The sequence below is a fragment of the Prinia subflava genome, chromosome 1 (assembly GCF_021018805.1).
Source record: "Prinia subflava isolate CZ2003 ecotype Zambia chromosome 1, Cam_Psub_1.2, whole genome shotgun sequence".
Classification (NCBI taxonomy): Eukaryota; Metazoa; Chordata; class Aves; order Passeriformes; family Cisticolidae; genus Prinia; species Prinia subflava.
The window spans coordinates 122,152,641-122,171,340 of record NC_086247.1 but is presented as its reverse complement, the minus strand read 5'-3'; the positions used below and the strand labels follow the sequence as shown (position 1 = coordinate 122,171,340).

Here is an 18,700-nt window from a genome sequence, read left to right as displayed (position 1 = left end):
ACCAATTAAATGAGTGATTTTCCATAATAAACTGTCCAAAGCAATAGAAGCATTCTAATGTTACTGTGTAAATTCCAGTTCCTTCTTCCTTTGAATGCTATGCTTTGTCCTAGATTATCAAATGGAGTTTCTAAGCCATTAATGAGCACCTTTCACTGGAGCATGTAAGTATACTTTGTACTTCTGAAAAGTCACATGGACATTCATATAAAAAAGAATAAACAAAACCCTGAAGTGAGAAAACATAACTGAAGGCTTAGAGATTTTTAGATGAGGAACAGTTGAAACTTGCTTTTATTTCACTTTGCAGATGCAGCTACACACATCAGCAAGACTGTATAACAGTGATCAGCACAAAAATGTTCTTTGAAAATTTCTAGAGAACAGAGATTTTCATGACATAATGAGACTATGACAACTCATAAAATAAATTTACAAACTTAAGAATTACAGAGCTACAGGCAAGACTAAATTACAGAATGCTTGCTGAAAATATATTATTGAGAAAACACAGGCTTCTATCAAGTTTTCATCATGTTAAGAACAGTATTTTCACTTGGGTTAGGTAAAGGGAAAGTTTGACTGTCTGCAGAGAACAGCCTATGAGTCGCCTGGCCGCGGAAGGAAATCCCTGAGACATGTACATCCATGTGCTATCGCAAGTGGAAAAAGAGGTAGGCAGGAGTTCCCTCCCTGGTGTATCTGCCTCTGATGGTTATCCAAAAGCAAATACCAGGCTTTGAGCTCATCTGGCCTGGCTGTTTAATCCTTTAGCACATTTCAGTTGGATCTTTTCACTGATAATAGCCAAACATTCTGCTAGTGGCATGCTTTCTTCTATGCCTAACGCCACAGACCTGGCATTACAGCAGATACTCTTCTGGCAACATCCTCCCTGCTGCACTCGGGGACCTGGGCAGGGATTAATTGCTGCTGTTGAAAACTGCTCTCTCACACTTGCATTCCAGCTCTAATATCTCTCCACTGGGCAAAAATTACTGCAACTGCTTTTCTGCTATTGGCAGAAAGAGAAATTAAACAAAAACCAATAGTACCCTGCTTCTTTCCTGAGGCTATCTTTTCAGACTGTTCTTAGAAAATAAAGTAGAAGTATCTGGGGTATTTTTCAGTTTCTATATTGTCTCTAACACCTCTCATACCCCATATTCTGTTCTCCCCACTGTACCCTCCTGTTAGCCATTCCCAATGCAGATTCTGGCCTTCCCTTTGTGAGAAAACATAATTGATTTCATACTACAAAAAAGAAAGAAAAAGAAAAAGAAAAGGAAAGAGAAAAAGAAAAGGAAAAAGAAAAAGAAAAAGAAAAAGAAAAAGAAAAAGAAAAAGAAAAAGAAAAAGAAAAAGAAAAAGAAAAAGAAAAAGAAAAAGAAAAAGAAAAAGAAAAAGAAAAAGAAAAAGAAAAAGAAAAAGAAAAAGAAAAAGACAGTTGGGCCAAAACGAGTTCAAGACATTCCACAAGTTCAATGTCAGCATGCCTTATACAGTTTGACTCAGCCTGCATTCTACAAGATTGATCCCAAGAGACACTTGCCCTGGGTGAAGAGTCCCCCTGAAAGGTTAAAATTCCTGCAACAGCTACCAGGTAGGTAGAAAGAGATAAGGAGTAGATAACAGGGAACTTCGTGGCATTTCCTGCAGCCACTCTCCCGTAGGAGCTGGCTTCAGTCCAGTTAAAGCATTTGATGTATTTAATCCTACCCACATGTCGTTCACTCAGAAAGAAGCAACTTGCGACTTGTACTACCCAGCACCTAAACAGGGGCATTTAGTTTCACATATACAAACAATAGCTAAGACACAGAGATAATTGTACATCATACAAAATCCGTAACACATTAAACCGCATTAAAACATTAAAATACATGGAAGTATATAGCATAAATAAAGTATGTGTGTGTATAGGTAGGTATGCAGGTATGATTTTTGTTTCTGAGTTTCTGTGGGGCTGGAGCTGGCAGGCTCGGAGGAAGCGGGACCCCGCGGGGCAGGTGAGCCGGCGGTGGCTGCGGGGGGCAGCCCGGCCCTCAAGGAGTTACGGAGCACGATTACTTCATGTTCCCACCGGCCGCTTTCGGCTGCCCGCCCCGGCCCGTTTCACAATCCCGGCTCTCGAGCAGCGCTGTCAAGCCGGGCACACACCCCCCGTGTTCTCATGCTGGATTTTCCCAGGCCATGAATAATCTCGAAGCCCCCCTCAATAAATACACGTTCAGGGATGTCCGGAGCTCATTCAACCCACCAGCCTCGCAGACGACAAGGGGCCGGGGCCGGACTCGAGAAGAAACCGCACCATGAAGTTTCCCCGGGACTGCGGCTGCGACCCTGTCCGCGCCGGCCGCCGCCGGCCGCCCGCCCTCCGCGCCGCGCTGCTGCCGCCGCCGCTGCTGCTGCTGCTGCTGCTGCCGGGGGCCGCCGCCGCCCCGCTGCCCCACACAGACTCCTCGGGGGAGGCCGAGCTGGACGAGGCGGCGGCGCGGCGGGCGGCGCTGCCCGACAGCCTGCGGCTGGCGCGGCTGCTGCACGCCCGGGCGGCACAGCTGCAGGACGAGGTGGGTACAGCCGCACCGCGGGACCGCACACGCACGGCCGGCCGCGGCCGCCTCCTGACGAGGTGCGAACAAATCTCTCCGTGTCTCTCCCCAGATGTGCGAGAAGTTTACCGTCTGCCAGAACAGCATGGAAATGCTCCTCCACAACAACCTCAACCTCCCCAGGGTGACGGAGGAAGATGGGTGTCTGCTCGCCGGCTTTAATGAGGCAAGGAACCGCTCTCCTTTCTGGTCTAATCCTTTATACCTGGGGCAGGCTTTGCCTGCTCAAAAGAACTGTGGAAGTTGACCTAAAGATTTATGCCGGCTCTAGCCGGCTTTGGCCAAACCTCCACACTATATAAGCATCATCTGCTAACCTGCATACAGCATTGAGATCAAGGCATTTTGAACTCTAAGTGACTGAGAATCTTTCTCTCATTTCAGGATAAATGCTTGAGAAAAATCTCCAGCGGGCTTTACACATTTCAGACATACCTCAAATACATACAAGAAACTTTTATTAGTGAAAACCAAAATGTTGAATCGCTATCCTTTAGTACAGAGCACCTGGCACGCACCCTAAGACAGATGGTGAGTTGGTTTTAAATTCACTTTTATAATTTTTGTGGCTTAATACTGATGTGAAGTCAGAAATAGAGGATGTTATGTGAAACAGAGGATGATATGTTTCAGTTCCCTGAAAAAACAGGTGACAGTTCCTTATGCTCTGATCTTACCCTTATGACTTAGAGGTTTCACAAAGTTTTGCTTTCTTTTCTCAAAGAAACAACTCTTCTTCCTACTTTTTACTGTTACTTATGATTTCTAAACCAACTAAATGCATCATTGTTTTAAGAACAAATATATTAAACTGGCTGACAGAAATAAGATTTCTCAGGGAAATTGTTTCTAATTGCAGAATTGCAATTCAGCCCATACTAATGTTGGAATCCACTGAGAAGTCAGCAACTTTTTTTAACAGCCCACATTAAAAAAAAATAATAGAAAAAGCCAAGTGTATTTTTACAATATTATCTTTAAAACTCTCCAAACCTAACTTTTAAGCCAAACTATACAGTATATTGAGAGATTGCTGTCAATATACCAGATAGCTCCCTGCTGAAAAACACATACTTTACTGGTAAAAAAAATCTTCCATAAAAATATCAATTTCTCTCTTGATCGGGTAAACTAAAATGCTATTAATTTCTGACAGACTTTTTTTATGTTTTGGAGAGCTTTGAAAGATCACACTTGAAAAATTCACTTAATTGACTGTTGTTCTTGCTCATTTTCATAATCCTTAATATGAACACTTCCTTTTCTCTTTCGGGAAATTATATGCCTGATTAAAAATCACCCAGGTAAGGACTGCAGAAGTCTTGGGGCATCATTTCTTTCCAGGCAATTTTTGGCATGTGAAAAGCCTATTGTGTATTGTGTGTTTGCCATACCTTTCTTAACATATTTACCTATGCCCATCATTCTTTATGTGAAAGGAAGCTGAACTGCTTTTTTTCACACTGTGCTAGCTGAGAATAATAGTCCTGTCATAAGACAGCAACTGAGTACTAGCTTCCGGCTTGATACACAAGTTTGCAGGAAGTTTGTTTCATAACAGAGAGACTAGGTTCTTTGGGTTGGGGGCTTTGGATGTGAGTTTTTTTGACCAAGGTGATCAAAAGCAAAACCTGCACTTGTGGAAAATATGGGATTTTTGAGAAAGACCCTTGATATTCTTCTTTGTGAGAGAAAAATCTGCTATTTAAGGCAAGGACAGCAAAGCCAGAATCCACTTGTGGTTAAATAGATCCACCAGCATGATACCTGTGGAAATCCAGATTCAGACTTTACCAGAGCACAATAAGGAGCTGGGCATACCAGGAAAAGGGGGTGTGATGAGAACACACTCCCAGGTAGTCTGGATAGGAAGAATATTTCTCTCTTATTTTTCACAAAAAAGATATTCCAGAAAGAAGTTTGCATATTTTGTCACTTGTTTAAGGGTAGGAGAGGTCCTAAACACAGGATTAAGCAGATGCTTGCTAGAACTTTGGACTCCACATCCTGTAAAACAGCTCCATGATTTGGGTGTGTAACTCCCATTTTCAGAAGTCCCACTTCTTGGGACAAGTTCTTCAAAGGCCTTTAGGTACTGGGTGCACAAGACTGTGAGTCAGCATTAGATAAATAACTCATCAGATAAATAACTTTTACTCATCTTGTAGTTATGCTCTTACATATCATTTCAGTGAAAGTTGATGGCACTTAGTCTTACATGTGACCAAATGCCTGGAAAGTAAGAATTAAGCAGCTAAACAAGCTTGACATCTTTGGAAACTTGCTAATCTGCTACAAAATGTGAGAGTACTCCAATGTCAGCCAATTAACTTATGACTCAGGATGGAGCAGTACAGGTTAGGACAAACCATGATCAGCACCTCCCTACCTAACCAACCACGTGCCTGCCAGAGAGCAGGAGGGCTGTATTGATCTGCTCAGAGCCTGCTGGACCACAATGCCAGAGGCTGCATTCAAACCAGAACGAACAGTATAGCCCAGAGACTCCAACACAGCTGTCATAGCAGGCATCAGCATTCCTCACAGCCCTCCACAGAAACAGGGCTGGAGGACAGCACAGGTCCCAGGGAGAGCTGGTGTCTGCAGCACAGAAAGAGTGGACATGCAGCGGGTTGGGATCACACAAAGCAATGCTCTCCAACAGGCTCAGTGACAGTGCTTTAACCAAGGCCCCCCAATATTGTCTTTTTCACAGGTGATCAATCCCGAAGAAGTGATCATCCCAGATGCAGCTACCCAGGAATCCCTCCACACAAAGCTGAAGTCCAGTAAGGCCTGGACAGAGAAAATCATCATCCATCTCATCCTCCGAGATTTTACTTCGTTTATGGAGAAGACAGTGAGGGCCGTGCGCTATTTGAAAAACACCAGGAGTTTCAGTGTTTGAATGTTTTAGTTCAGGCACAATCCTTTTGTTACAAATCTGTCAGGTGGCAGATAACAGTGTTGTTCTGTTTTAAGAACTAGAAATAGTAACAATGGTTTGCATCTATAAACATTCCCATTTCCTTCTAGGAACTTATTTATTGTATTTAAAATATTTATTAGTTTTTAATATTTCCTATTTATATTTTCAATATTTAGAAATAATTTAAACAAATAATGTATTTTATTTCCATTCTAATGGTACTATTCAGATATAAACTTATTTAACATGTATTCAACAAAAAATACTTTCAGAACCCAGAAAAATTGTTGTATAACTTATGTTTTTATATATTTGAGAGATGGTATTTATGACTTTTTATATTTTTAGGACAAATAAAGCAATTTTTAAAAAAAGCTTGTATAACCTCTGTGAATTTTAAATAAGACTGAAGCAGTCTAATATATCCAGTTTTTAGTAACTGCAATTACCAGAATAATCACTTTCAAGAACCTCTGCTTATAATTAGGCCAGTTCTCTACATAGCACATATGTACACACATACAAACAACTTGATTACCATATAATTATTAAAATGGAATATGGAGGAACCAAATGCATTTAAAAATGAACAGGATAAATCATCAATACGCCTGAGAAACAAATGGACAGGTGCCTTATATGTAACAAGGAACACCCAATAAAATTGTTTGTAAGGATCTTCTTACAAGTCAAATAGTGTCTTTTAAACAAATAAAGTGGTGAGGCAACCACATTAACCACTTTGACATGAATACTATCCTCTGATTAGTTTTATTGCTGTCATCCAGGGGAATTTTCCAAGTTTGGTTAAACATTTCTGGCCCCTACCCCAAGAAGTAGAAAAAAAAATTTAGGTTATTTCCTTAAGCAATATAAATCATTATATTGCTGCTAAGCAATGCGGCAACATGCATTTGTCTTTTATAATTTATATTTCACTAGTATGGACAAGCCACATACCATGAATGCATACTCTTGAACACTTGTGTGGGGAAAAAACCAACAAAACAGAACAGGACTTAAGCCTGAATACCAAACCACTGAAATTTTCCTTGGCTGCAGGATCCACAGCACTGTGCAGGTACCTCATATACCTAAACTCAGAGGAATTCACAGACCACATAGGGGATGCAGGCAGCAGAAGTCCCTCAAGATTTGTCCCTAAAAATGGTAGAATATTAATTACCCTCAATTACCCTTTATTTTCCTTCTGGCACAGTGGTGAAGATGCACAGATGAAAGGCATGCCTTGGAATGTGGATAAGGATGTCAGCAAACTCTCCTCTTCCTCTGAGTGATCTGATTGTCCACATATGCATTCCACCACTGGGGATGCCAAAACAGTGACCAGTCCACCCACTACTCACATCTCAGATGCTCAAAACACAGCAAACCACTGCTTTGCCCAATATGGTAAAAATACTGTCATCTCAAGTTGAGCAACATCTGGAGAAGGAATGAGGAGAGCTCAAGGTGATCTTTAAAGAGGGCTGTGGTGAATGGGTTTTCTAACAGCACATAAGATCGTACTTTAACTGTCCTGGAACATGCTCCAAGAAACATAGGGAAGCCTTGCTTAGCCTTTTCACTGCTTGCATTCACAGGGATTTTCTTTTAGTGACCATTTGATTAGAGACCTTTCTGGCTTTTATTATGCCAATAATAGCTATAAGACACAAAGTGGATCCTACACTGGAACTAACTACTATGTGAGAATAGAGAGGGGGGAAAAACCCCAAACCCCTGACCAAAAGGAAAGGAATCTCCTGGTTTCACCTCTCCCAGTAGATAATGACTGCCTATCACCAGTGGCTGTGATCACCATTAGTTACTATGTACACTGCATCTACACAAACTCGCACTGATCTCCTGAAACGCCAAAAATCATCTAAGAATTGGAGTGCTGAAATCCCTTGCAACTGACAGACAAGCACCAACACTTCCACCAGCACCCTTCAGCTGATGGCTACCTCAGGCTTTCTGTAATTCTAGTAAATATGTAAATGCTGCCACATTTTAGGGTGCAGAAAACGAGCAAAGATTACCACTTGTTGGGTGGTGAGGTCAACTTTCAAGTCCTTCCTGGAGCAAAGTGTTATCCCTGATGGTGCTACTGAGCTGCCATTATTTCACCTGTGGCTCCTCCACAGTTCTCAGGGCCCTTCAGTGCAGCACCTGCCTTGCTGCCCATCAATCTCCTGTCACAGAGGCAATTTCAGGGGCTGCTCCCAGGATCAGCACCACCTGCTGAAGCCAACATTCACTGGTGCTTCTGGAGCACAAATATTTGCAGTGGGGAATTCAGATGAAATCAGAGAAGACCTAAACACTGCTGAACATGTTACAGAGCCTCTCAAATGAACCAAATTACATCCTTTTTCCAGTCTCTGTGTAGAAACTATTTTACATCAGTAAACACACAAAGGCATTTATTTTAGTTGGCAGACTAGCACAAACACATAAAAAACCTAGAACAATAGTAAAAGTGAGCAGTCCTAACTAAAGTCAGCAACAATGCCTCAACACTTCTGCTGAAGAGAGCTCTTCCTAACTGACAGCCAATTCATTGAGCAAGGAAAACTCAAAAAAACCCAAAACAAAACAACAAAACCCCCACTAACACAACACAAACAAAAAAAGACTTGCTAATAATTACCTAAAAAATAGGAAATTACCCACCAAAGCAGCATTTTGGCTGCTGCTGTACAGGACCAGCCTCACCCTGTACATCCCAGCCAGCCTTTCCCCACATTTCCATTCATCCTTAGTCGTTAACCTCACACTGAGATTCTGGAATGCTTCACAGATTACCAACTCCCGTCATCCTGATTTTGAATTCCCAAAGAAGGAAGAAGGTAAAGCTATGTTGAAAAGCATGCATACTTGATACAATATTCAAGAAAAGCCCACAGTATTCAGAAACAGTGTTGAGGATGAGAAACAAAATATCCCTAAGAGCAGCTGCCCTAACACCAGAATGCTGGACAAGAAGGAAAAAAACCAAAACCAAAACAACCCCCCCAAAAAAAACCAAAAAGACAATGCAACCTAATATTAAAATTATCTGTAATAAAAAAGTGGGGGGGAGGGGTAACAAATAGTCTCTGAAGTACCGTTTTTCTATTTTGTATCCCTACTTTATTGTGTAAAAAATTTCTCAGGAAAAAAAAAAAAAAGTGGAAAACATTTCAGCCTGACCGACTTCCCAGGCTGCAGTACCATTCTCTACCCAGTACTTTAGTATAAACTCTAAATTTTGGCAGAGAACAACAGCTACTTGAATGGCACTGCCTGCATCTCTAGTAGCTCCACAGATTTCATTAACAGCTGATGGCGAGATTAGCAAAACCACGCTGATGCTACAAAAGATGGAAGTGTTACACCACCAGTAAGGGATGGCAGCAGGATCATTCTTCAGCAGTAATGAGCCATTATGTTTGGCTTAGCTTAATGGGAAACTTCCCCCCATCTTTGCCACCGTTATTTGTAACTAATAATCTTTTCCACTTTCAATTTAAAAGAAAAAATGGTGGAAAGGTAAGTATGAAGTAGTATATATCAAAGGTCTCATGGTCAAGGTGCTGGCAAAATTTAAAAAAAAAAAAAATTTAAAAAAAAAGTCTATCTATAACTACAAACCTTGTGACTAAGTCCTTGCTTTTCAAGTCAAATGATTAGATAACTTCTGATCTCTCAGTGAATTTTCCTTTTCTTGATAAGCAGAAAATCAAAACCCACCTATTCCTTTGCTCCCAAAAAATGCAACCTCTGCAAGCTCCAACCTTAAAGTACTACTTTTCCTCCATGAATTACTAGCAAAATCAACTATTTTCTGTCATCTAAACATATTTACCCAAATCCTCCTATATTGTCAGGACTGGCTTTGGCAGTCATCAGAAAACACTCTGCAGAAATTTTACAATCTGGATTTCTATTCAGTGACCAGAATCTAAGATTCAATCCTTCTTGAGAAAATGTTTAAAAAACACAATCAAACATTCACCATCAGAATCAAAACACTGAGATTTGATTTGCCCTGCCATATTCTTTTTCACACAGCAGATAAACATTCCCTCTCTTTAATCCATCCTCTAATTTTGAATTAAATAAGCAGGACCAAGAAACAATGTATGTAACCCACAAGCTTAACCAAGAAATGGCTATTGCATCACACACCATCCTGGAAAAGTATTCAGAAATTGCAATTAAGTTGTTATTTGTAAAAATTAAATTAGTCATATGACATTTAACAGGATGTGGTCTCTCCTCCTGTGGTGAAAACAGATGTAATGAGCTTTAATTTCCAAATATCATTGGTTACCATCATAGCTTAAATTCCAAGCCTGTAACAAAGTATTTCCAAAAATATCCAGGGTATATATAGTTTGATTTAGCCATTTTTCCTGATAAAAACCATTATGTTACATGTCTGTTTCATTTACCATTCAATAAAAGAAGACAAGATCTTAAGCAGCTCTTTGTCACCTACAGCCATTTTGGAAAACAGCCGTACAAAGTAGCAAAAGACAAGTTTTATACCTCACCAAAATGGGCATGTTGCCACAAAATTCTGAACATTGATTTGGTCTGCAGTTTGTGTGTTTAAATGTTATAGTTCATCTTTAAGAGGAGCTTTGCTCATTTGCAATTCATTCAAGGAAAAAAAATCACCCAGCCCGTTTTACACCTGTGATGAGATACAGTACAGTTACTTTGTACCAGGCGTGTCTACAGCAGGAATTTGTAGCAGAACTAAAAACCTGTTACAAATCCCTGATCACCTTAATTTTGCCTCACAACTGGCCAGGCCTTGAAGAGTTTATGGAGCACACAGATAGATTTCTTCGTAGATTAAGAACAAAATTCTACTGAAAGCCAGGGTTTGGTTTTTTCCTTCCTTTTAGTGATGACACCAAACTGACCATTCTTTTTCTACCCTGCCACCAGGAGATCCACAGTCCATATGCCAAGACCAAGAAAACCACCAAACTCACCAGCCTCCCTCTCTGTCCCTTGCACAATTGCTTGTCACCAGGTACAACAGGCTCCAGTGACAGGTGACATTTCCCTGACACTGAGGCAGCCATAAGCACACTCCACCTCCCTCCACTTTGAAGGCACAAAGTAAAATGCCAAACAATCCCTATCTGCAGGCTAAGATCAACAGGATACCTCAAAGTCAGTGCAATCTCCAGCAAACACAGGAAGGCATCAGTGATTTTATTTCACACATCTACACTGTAGCCTTGAGCTCACCTGTGGTACCCAGAGCCCATTTTTTGTAGTAAATTATGCTCACTAGCTTTATTCCAACACTGGGAGGTCACAGGACTCCATCACAGAAAAGAATCTGCACTTGGCTGTGGAAGGCACTGATTCAGCGACAGAGATCAATACTGTCAAGCAGGAACTCATATTTGTTCTTTTTTAAGTGTCTCCCATGTGACAGTAAAATAAAATTTTCTCAAGTTCTACTGGGAGAAAAACAGAATGGAAAAAATCATAGATTAAACCACTTGAAATTAATAACACCTAACTGACCAACATGAGAGTTATTCCACCTCACTCCACAAACCTGCCCTCTTCTCCTAAGCACCACCAAAAAATCCTCAGTCTTGCTAAAACTAGCATATTTCCTGACCTTATTTAAGGGAATTAAGATTCTTCACAGCAATCTGTTTAATGTACAACTTCCCAAACCACTGATCTGCTCTTACAAGCACATTCAAATTTTGTGAAAATGACAAAAACTGCAAAGTAACTTCAAAACATCCATACCAAAGATTTCTTCATTTTTACACTTGAAGAAAAATGCCTCTTTTTGGTTTTGCTACCTTACAATTCATTACCAAGATTTAACAATTAATACCTATTTTTTTTTTTTCACCAGGGAAGAATGTTTATTTAAGGAGAAGTTTCACTCATCTTTTAATTACAGGAAGAGCACTGTATGGAATGAAACAAAAAACATTATACTACATACTGGCATTCAATTTAACTGACTTGAAAGTACTATAAAAGATTTTTCCCCCTCAATTTGAAAACCCAAGATTTCTATGCTAATTACATACCTCAGTAGCAGTGAATTACCAAAAATTTCCTATCCAATGTGCTTAAAGTAAGAATTGCATAAGCAATATTTATCCAGTAATTCCAAGTCGCAAAAAACCTGAAATGCAACTATTTTTAAGACAAACGTTCAGCATGGAGACGTCACAGAATCTGTCCTGTGCTTGATATATGCATGCTTTTGTAAAACTTTTAATGAAAGAGGAAACACTTCCCTATTCTCTACCTCTTGCCAAATACTATCATTCTTGGAAAGCAGCCAGAGCAACCATGTGGCGGTTACGACCCACAAACCACATCCCCAAATGTCAGACACACAACAGAGCACATGAAATCACATGAAATACACTTCTGCAGGTGTTTGGGTCCATCCACCCACTGCTGCATTTTGGATGTTGTACAGCCGTGTGAAATGCAAAATCTGATTGAGAAATATGAGTTATTTCACATCGAATACTGTATCTCTTAGTATTGAATATCTCAGGTTACTGCACAAAATTCAACAGAAGAAAAATGCTCCTAATCATGATTAAAACCATGCAAAGTAGCAACAGATTATTTCATTATTATTATCCTTAGGATAACTGAAGAAAAAGAATCAAAAATTTAATTTCTTTCATAATTTAAGACATATGAGCAGTTACCTTAATCTCAAGTTAGCATAAGAGAAAAGGCACTAGAAAGGCTTTAGGATAGCAAAAGGATCAATGGTCATGAGAAACTGTTCTGCATTCAGTCCTTGCTCTGTTCCACTGTTAGCAGTCTATCAGCATTAGCCTTGCCAGTATTTCATGACATTTGACTGAGTTATCATGATTAATGGAATTTTAAAGAACATGCTGGTTTGCATTAGCTGTTATAAGCATTTTCACTTTTTTCTTTCTAATCCTTGTCTTTCAATTAAAGATTTTTCCCTTGGCTCATTTCTCTCTGATTTTCCAATCACAGCCCTTAAACACAGTAACATTTTGCCATGAATTGTCATGGCAGATTAAAAACTGATAAATCTCCTATTCTTAAACATTTAATTAATGTAAAAACTGCCTGAAAATCTGTGGGTTGAAAAAAAACCCATGCTAAAATCTAGAATACCTATGTTGCAATGACAGTTTGGGGCCAATAAACATTATTTTTTAAAAATCACCACAGATACAAACTACCCTGCACAGTTCTGGAAGAGAGAGAGCAATCCACCCAAAACAGCTTCTATTTAACAGACACCAAACAGTCACCATTTTAGTGCTTGAACTTCAGGGTTAAAAGGGAGAAAATCAATTGAAACCAAAACAACCATGGTCCAAAGAGCAGGATTTCAGCATAACAGTGAAGCACATACCTTGTTTAGTGTACTTGTTTTCTTCCTTCAGTTATGCATTAATAACTTTCCCTTACAGTGAGAGCCATTTATACTCATACACACAGAGCACTCAACTGTTGTGTCTTCCCACCACAGAAAACATAGATAGCATTTAAAGGTAAGTTTAGCAGAAAAGTATACTTTTTTTAGTATCTGACTGTGCTAGAAAACACAAACATACACATCCCTCAATCCTTACTGTAACCATAGAGAAAAGAATCCAGAAGGAAATAAAAAACCTGAAGTGGCTCAGCCACAAAGGCTTACCAACATTTGTCCAAGGAACCTATGAAGAACACTGAAGTATTTAAAACATTAGGTCAATTTTCTGGTTACTGTGAAGATAAAGTGGAATCTTTACCCAAAAGGCAACTGTTAACAGGGATAAGTATGGGAGTTAAATATCAGTAGATTTTGGAAAAAAAGCAGAACAAAATAAAATCCTCCCATGGGTTTCTGTAATAAATAAACAGCTACAGTATAGTATGTAAAGACTTAAAAACAATATGCATCCATTCAAACAGTATTTATTTAATTACACCGTAATGCAAATAAGTTAGGTCCATATAAACTTCATTTTGTTGTATGTACAACCTATGGCATTAGCAAGCTGACCGAGCCAGCTGGTCTAAGTGTCGGCCTCGTCCTCTGGAATGTTCGCATCTTCTGACACTCCGTCCATCGGCTGCCGCTACTACAGGACCACCACTGCCTTCATCCCCACAGCAGGCTGAAAGGGGACGGGGGAGGAAATGGAAGTCAGATTTGCAGCATGTAACTGTCTTTAAATTGACATTTGTAAAACAGAAGTGTGGAGGAACAGCCTTACAAATGAACAGAATAAACACTAGCCCACCCACCCCGCAATAACTGAAATAATGCCACCTTTAAAGTAAAATTTAAGCCTACAGAGCACCAACACGTGCTCACAAAAATGAGCATCTGTAAGCTTCAGATTAGACCAAACATCTGTTTGTGGTATCTACACATATATATTCTGGTGCAAAACACATCTTTTACTCTGTACAGACGCACACCAAAAAAAGAAGTCTCAAATCACGAGCGAAGCTAAACATAGAAACACTGTGAGCAAGCAAACTACTGCAGCAACTTGGTTATTAAGACAACAGAAGATTCCACTGAAATTGTAATATGATCTTACTATTTTTTTCCCATATTTTCTACTGAATCACTGAATCCTAAAAATGGGATTTCTATACACTCTAACTATGTGAAGCTAGAAGAGTTTATCTATGACTTGGCAAACAATACAGTCCATCAATTTTTTGTTTCAGGAATACCTCATCCTGCACAGTAATCAAAGGAATTAGTTGAGAACCACTCTTTTCCCAAAACTTTCATTACTTAGACCCAAGGAAGCCCTTCAATAAAACTTTAGTGTCACTAGAACTTAAGCATTACTAATGCCATAATATCGCAGCATAACAAAGAGTCCCACAAGAAAGAGGCAACACGAGCCAAAGGCATTTTGCTTTATGACAGTGACTAATACTGAAGGATATAGCCCTTTATTTCATGCACCTTTTAGGCAGTGTTATTCCCTCATTTGCAAAGGCAGGAGACTGGGGTTTGGTTTCAACCCGTGCTAGAAATCTGAGAAGTTATTCAGTGCAGAAACTTGCACAAAGTAGCTCTACAACAGATTAGATGGGCAGCTGTCATGCAAAAGACACAGGAAGTTCTGCATCTTAAAAACTGTGCAAGATTAAAAGAAAAGTCTTCCCAAGAACTAGAACTTTGCTGACTTGTCATTTGATTTTCCTAAGAAACAATAACCACAGTTAAACACAAGGGATGGAAGTATCAGTCACAACTCTTGCTGGCCGGAGGTAGCACCCAAAGCAGTAACTATCTGCACGGGGTTTGTATGTACATTTAGAACCAATACATACCTCCAGATAGTTGGTTCAGGCATTCCAGGATCTGCACCTCTTTTAAAACCTGAAGTGAAACAGACATTACATACATATATAAAAATAAACAAGTATGTGCAGATTCCTACACAGTTAAATCTCTATAAGGTTATTCCAGCCCATTAACAATAAAAAACTACTGAACATAGAATTGTGATTCATGAAGCTGTACACTAATCTGAATAAAAACTGCACATTCTTATGAGGGTTAGAAAGCAAAGAAAATAAATACCAGTGTACATTTTTCTTTTTTTAGAATGTCTTACCTGCATCTTTACCTGACTTAAAATTCAGGGTCAACTAACTGTTTGAGATGAAGGAAGTCATCTATCCCAGAGATCAAGACACAGATACTTTTATACATCTTAATCGTTGTTCAGAAAAAAACGTAGCAGGGCTCTACCAACCAAGACACCTAAAACTGGTGTAGAATGAGCACCTCAAGGCCTAAACAGGCAATTGTCCAATGACATCTGACACACAACTTAAAAGCAATATTTCAGTAAGTTCACTCCATTTAGCATGACAGAATGCTAAATGTTACATCAATTAAACATCAAGTCTTCTATTCTGATTGTTACTTTTTGGAAAAAAGCTACATACTACTATGGCTTGCAAACAAACAAGATGTTTTCTAATACCCAGGAAAATGAAATGAAGAGTTCATCCCCAATCCCCAATGACTCAAATATACCAACTGACTAAAGTATATGTATGCTAAGGAAGCAACTGAAGGTTTAGTATATGAAGTGTCTTTGCTCTCTGGATTGCAAAATAAAAGTCTTGAAACAGAATCATGCAATTCAGACACTGTTCAACACTACACTGGCTATCTGGAAGTGAATGTTTCATGAAAAATATATTATTTCCCTCATTTACAGAAAATAAATAATTAATGTAATGGTGCCTGAAACACAGGCCACAAAGGTTAATGAAAAAACTTCCATTATTTTCACAGGCACTGGAAAAGCTCTTTGAAGATAACCTTGAATGATTTGAGACCATTAGACATCCTAACCCAAGTTCTTTGGCTGCCATACTGTCCAGCAGCTCAGCTTAAAAATTCATGAATTGCAGTCATACTCTGTGTGTGTGAATGGTTCTGGCTCCTTCCCTCACAACCAGTATTTTTAAATACGCAAACCAGGTTTAACTAAACGATATTGGTCTAATTTACTGACTTAAAACCAGGGCAGCCACTTCAAAGCAAGTTTAAAAAAATACAGCAAAACCCCACCAATGACCTATAATTGCGCATTCTCATACTGGGCTCCTCACTCATGCCCTGAGCTAGAAAGTCTTACAGAGAAAAGTTACAGGCTCAATTTTTCTGACCATTTCCTTGCCTATGTTTAGTTTAGCATGTATTTTATACACACAGGGATCACAACTTCCCTCCCAGATTCAAAAGTAATCCCAGCAGAGAAGAGGTTCTTCTAATCCTGCAGACTTTGGGTACATGCCACCTCCAAATGTCTATGGCAATCAAGGTGGCATCTGCACTTCCTCTTCCCATCTGCTTGTACTTTCATAACTGCAGATGAATTTATAAGAAGGAAATGCAGATGTGTACAGCACACTTATTTTTGAAGATATGAACCTAAAGTACTACAACTTAAATTTCTCACTGCTACATAACAAAAATATATTAGGCACCCTGGTGTAAGTGCAACTGTAAATACAATAAGGTGGCTTTGTAACTTATTTAATATCACTAACATAACTTGTAAGTGTCACTAATGTGACACTCTGATGTCACTAAGAAAAAAGAGCATCTTTTCCACATGTGCTTTTCCACTTCCAGATACTGTCATGGAAGTAAAATCAAAACAAAACTTCAACAACTAATTAGGTCACAAAACACTGTTGAAATTCCCACCCAAAACTTATTAATTTAAAATCACTGATAAATTAAAAATGGAAATGCAATTAAAGTTCAGACCTAAAAATGCTAATCAGTTTTTTCCATAGTTTTTGAAGTGACTTCTTTTGCTTGTAGCTGTTAAAGCACTTCTGTAACAGCTGAAGAGATCAACGTTTTCCTGGTGGTTATCTATAAACAATGAAAGCCATTCAAACCAGGCACTGCATTCCCTTCAATTAATCCAAACAAGCTCTCAGACTTGACTGGAAACACATCAAGCTCCCAGCCCTCCTTCATGTTTGCATTCAATGCAGAGATGCCTGCCTGGTTTAGGTGCTCCTCCCAAAAGGCCCAACAGTTTGGGCAGAAAGCAAGCCAAATGAATTGCAGAAATCAGCCTTTTTGGGCCCTCTGTTATAACAGAAGTGAACAAAAGTGCCCAGCCTCTCTCTACCAAGGACAGCTGATGGCATACAGCTTTAAGTCAGCAGGAGAACTACCATGTGGTAGCGATGCATGGCCAGCCTGACGACGACAAGAGCCAGCAAAATATATCCTGGGCACCAGGCACAACATCAAGGCATCCCCTTAACATTCCACTGCAGCTTGGAAATAGGAACCACACCATTTTTGGTGGGAGAGAGACTGTACTCCTGTTGCTGGAAATTCAACCTCAGCAAGACTGGCAATGCCCTCAGTGCCATGAAGCAGCACTCCCAGTGTTATCCTCAGCACAGACTCCCCAGGGCACAAAGCACAGCCTTGACTACTACAGCAGGCACTCCCTGACACAGGGTTAAATCACAGCCCCATTTGCTGTCCAGCTCTCACACAGGATTGGCCTCCAGGGAAGAAAAGGGGCAAAACCTCCTCATTACTAAAGAACCACAGAATTATTAGGTTGGAAGGGACCTCTGGAGATCCCCTAGTCCAAAACCCCCTGCCAAAGCAGGGTCTCCTGGAGCAGGTGACAGGAATGTGTCCGGGTGGGTTTTCAATATCTCTCTAAGGGAGGGAGGGAGACTCCATGACCTCCCTGGGCAGCCTGTTCCTCTACCACCCTCAATGCAACGAATGTCTTCCTCATGTTGAGGTGAAATGTCTTGTGTTATAGTTTATGGCCATCGTTCCCCATCCTGTAGTTGGGCACCACTAAAGAGTCTGGCTCCAATCCCTTGGCAATTGCCTTTAAGGTATTTGTATGCTTTAATGAGATCCCCTCGCAGCCTTCTCTTCTCTGGACAAAACCGGCCCAGCACCCGCAATCTCTCCTCATAAGAGAGATGCTTCAGTCCCTTAATCATCTTTGTGGCCCAGTGCCAGAGCTGGACCCTCTCCAGCAGCTCCTCGTCTTTCCTGTACTGAGGAGCCCAGAACTCGACACAGCACTCCAGACATGGCCTCGCTCGGGCCGAGTAGACTGGGAGGATCACATACTTCTTTACAAAGAAAGGGAAAAAAACCAAACAAAACTCATACAAACGCACAAAGAAAAAAAACCCCAACTCTAATAAAAAGCCTCGCCGTCTCACAGTCCGGCCAAGGGCAACCCCGCCCTCCGCTCCGCACATGCGCGGCGATGGCCGCGGGCGGCGGGGGGAGCGCGGCGGGGCGGCCCTGGGTCCCCGGGCCCTTCCCTCGGCCCCGCCGCTCCCGCCAGCGTCCGCACGGGCCGGGGGCGGAGAGCGGCCAGCGGAGCCGGCCGCCCCGACCCGGCCTCGGCAATGGCCGCCGAGGGCCCCCGCGCGTCCCCCGCCCGGCACTGACCGAGATAGAGCACTACGGGGATGAAGCCCCAGCGGATGGCGAACTGGCCGCCCTTGAAGAGCTGCTGTAGCCGCTGCTTGGCCTCCTTGCTAAGCTTCGGCATCCCGGCGGTAGGGCAGAAAGGAGGAGGAGGAGGAAGAGGAGGGGAAGGAGGCGGAGGCTGCGCTC

General features: G+C 40.8%; 2 protein-coding genes across 2 annotated transcripts; one reads left to right on the top strand and one right to left on the bottom strand.

Annotated features, from left to right (window-relative positions):
* The first annotated feature begins 255 nt into the window (after positions 1 to 255).
* On the top strand, positions 256 to 13,685 carry IL6 (interleukin 6). Its single transcript, XM_063410700.1, has 4 exons — positions 256 to 2,570; positions 2,665 to 2,778; positions 2,997 to 3,143; positions 5,329 to 13,685. The coding sequence occupies exons 1-4, from the start codon at positions 2,313 to 2,315 to the stop codon at positions 5,518 to 5,520; spliced, it is 711 nt and encodes a 236-aa protein (XP_063266770.1). The 5' UTR covers positions 256 to 2,312; the 3' UTR covers positions 5,521 to 13,685.
* Positions 13,479 to 18,693, bottom strand: TOMM7 (translocase of outer mitochondrial membrane 7). The gene is made up of 3 exons (XM_063410712.1): positions 18,533 to 18,693; positions 14,881 to 14,929; positions 13,479 to 13,697 (listed from the first exon to the last, which is right to left on the bottom strand). The coding sequence occupies exons 1-3, from the start codon at positions 18,633 to 18,635 to the stop codon at positions 13,682 to 13,684; spliced, it is 168 nt and encodes a 55-aa protein (XP_063266782.1). The 5' UTR covers positions 18,636 to 18,693; the 3' UTR covers positions 13,479 to 13,681.
* Between the last annotated feature and the right edge of the window lie 7 nt (positions 18,694 to 18,700).

Excerpts from the sequence above, each read along its gene's own strand:
- IL6 (XM_063410700.1), top strand. The coding sequence starts at position 2,313 with ATGAAGTTTCCCCGGGACTGCGGCTGCGACCCTGTCCGCGCCGGCCGC. Across the intron at positions 2,571-2,664 it reads CGGCACAGCTGCAGGACGAG|ATGTGCGAGAAGTTTACCGT; the intron begins GTGGGTACAGCC and ends GTCTCTCCCCAG. Across the intron at positions 2,779-2,996 it reads TGCTCGCCGGCTTTAATGAG|GATAAATGCTTGAGAAAAAT; the intron begins GCAAGGAACCGC and ends CTCTCATTTCAG.
- TOMM7 (XM_063410712.1), bottom strand. The coding sequence starts at position 18,635 with ATGCCGAAGCTTAGCAAGGAGGCCAAGCAGCGGCTACAGCAGCTCTTC. Across the intron at positions 14,930-18,532 it reads CCCCGTAGTGCTCTATCTCG|GTTTTAAAAGAGGTGCAGAT; the intron begins GTCAGTGCCGGG and ends GTTTCACTTCAG.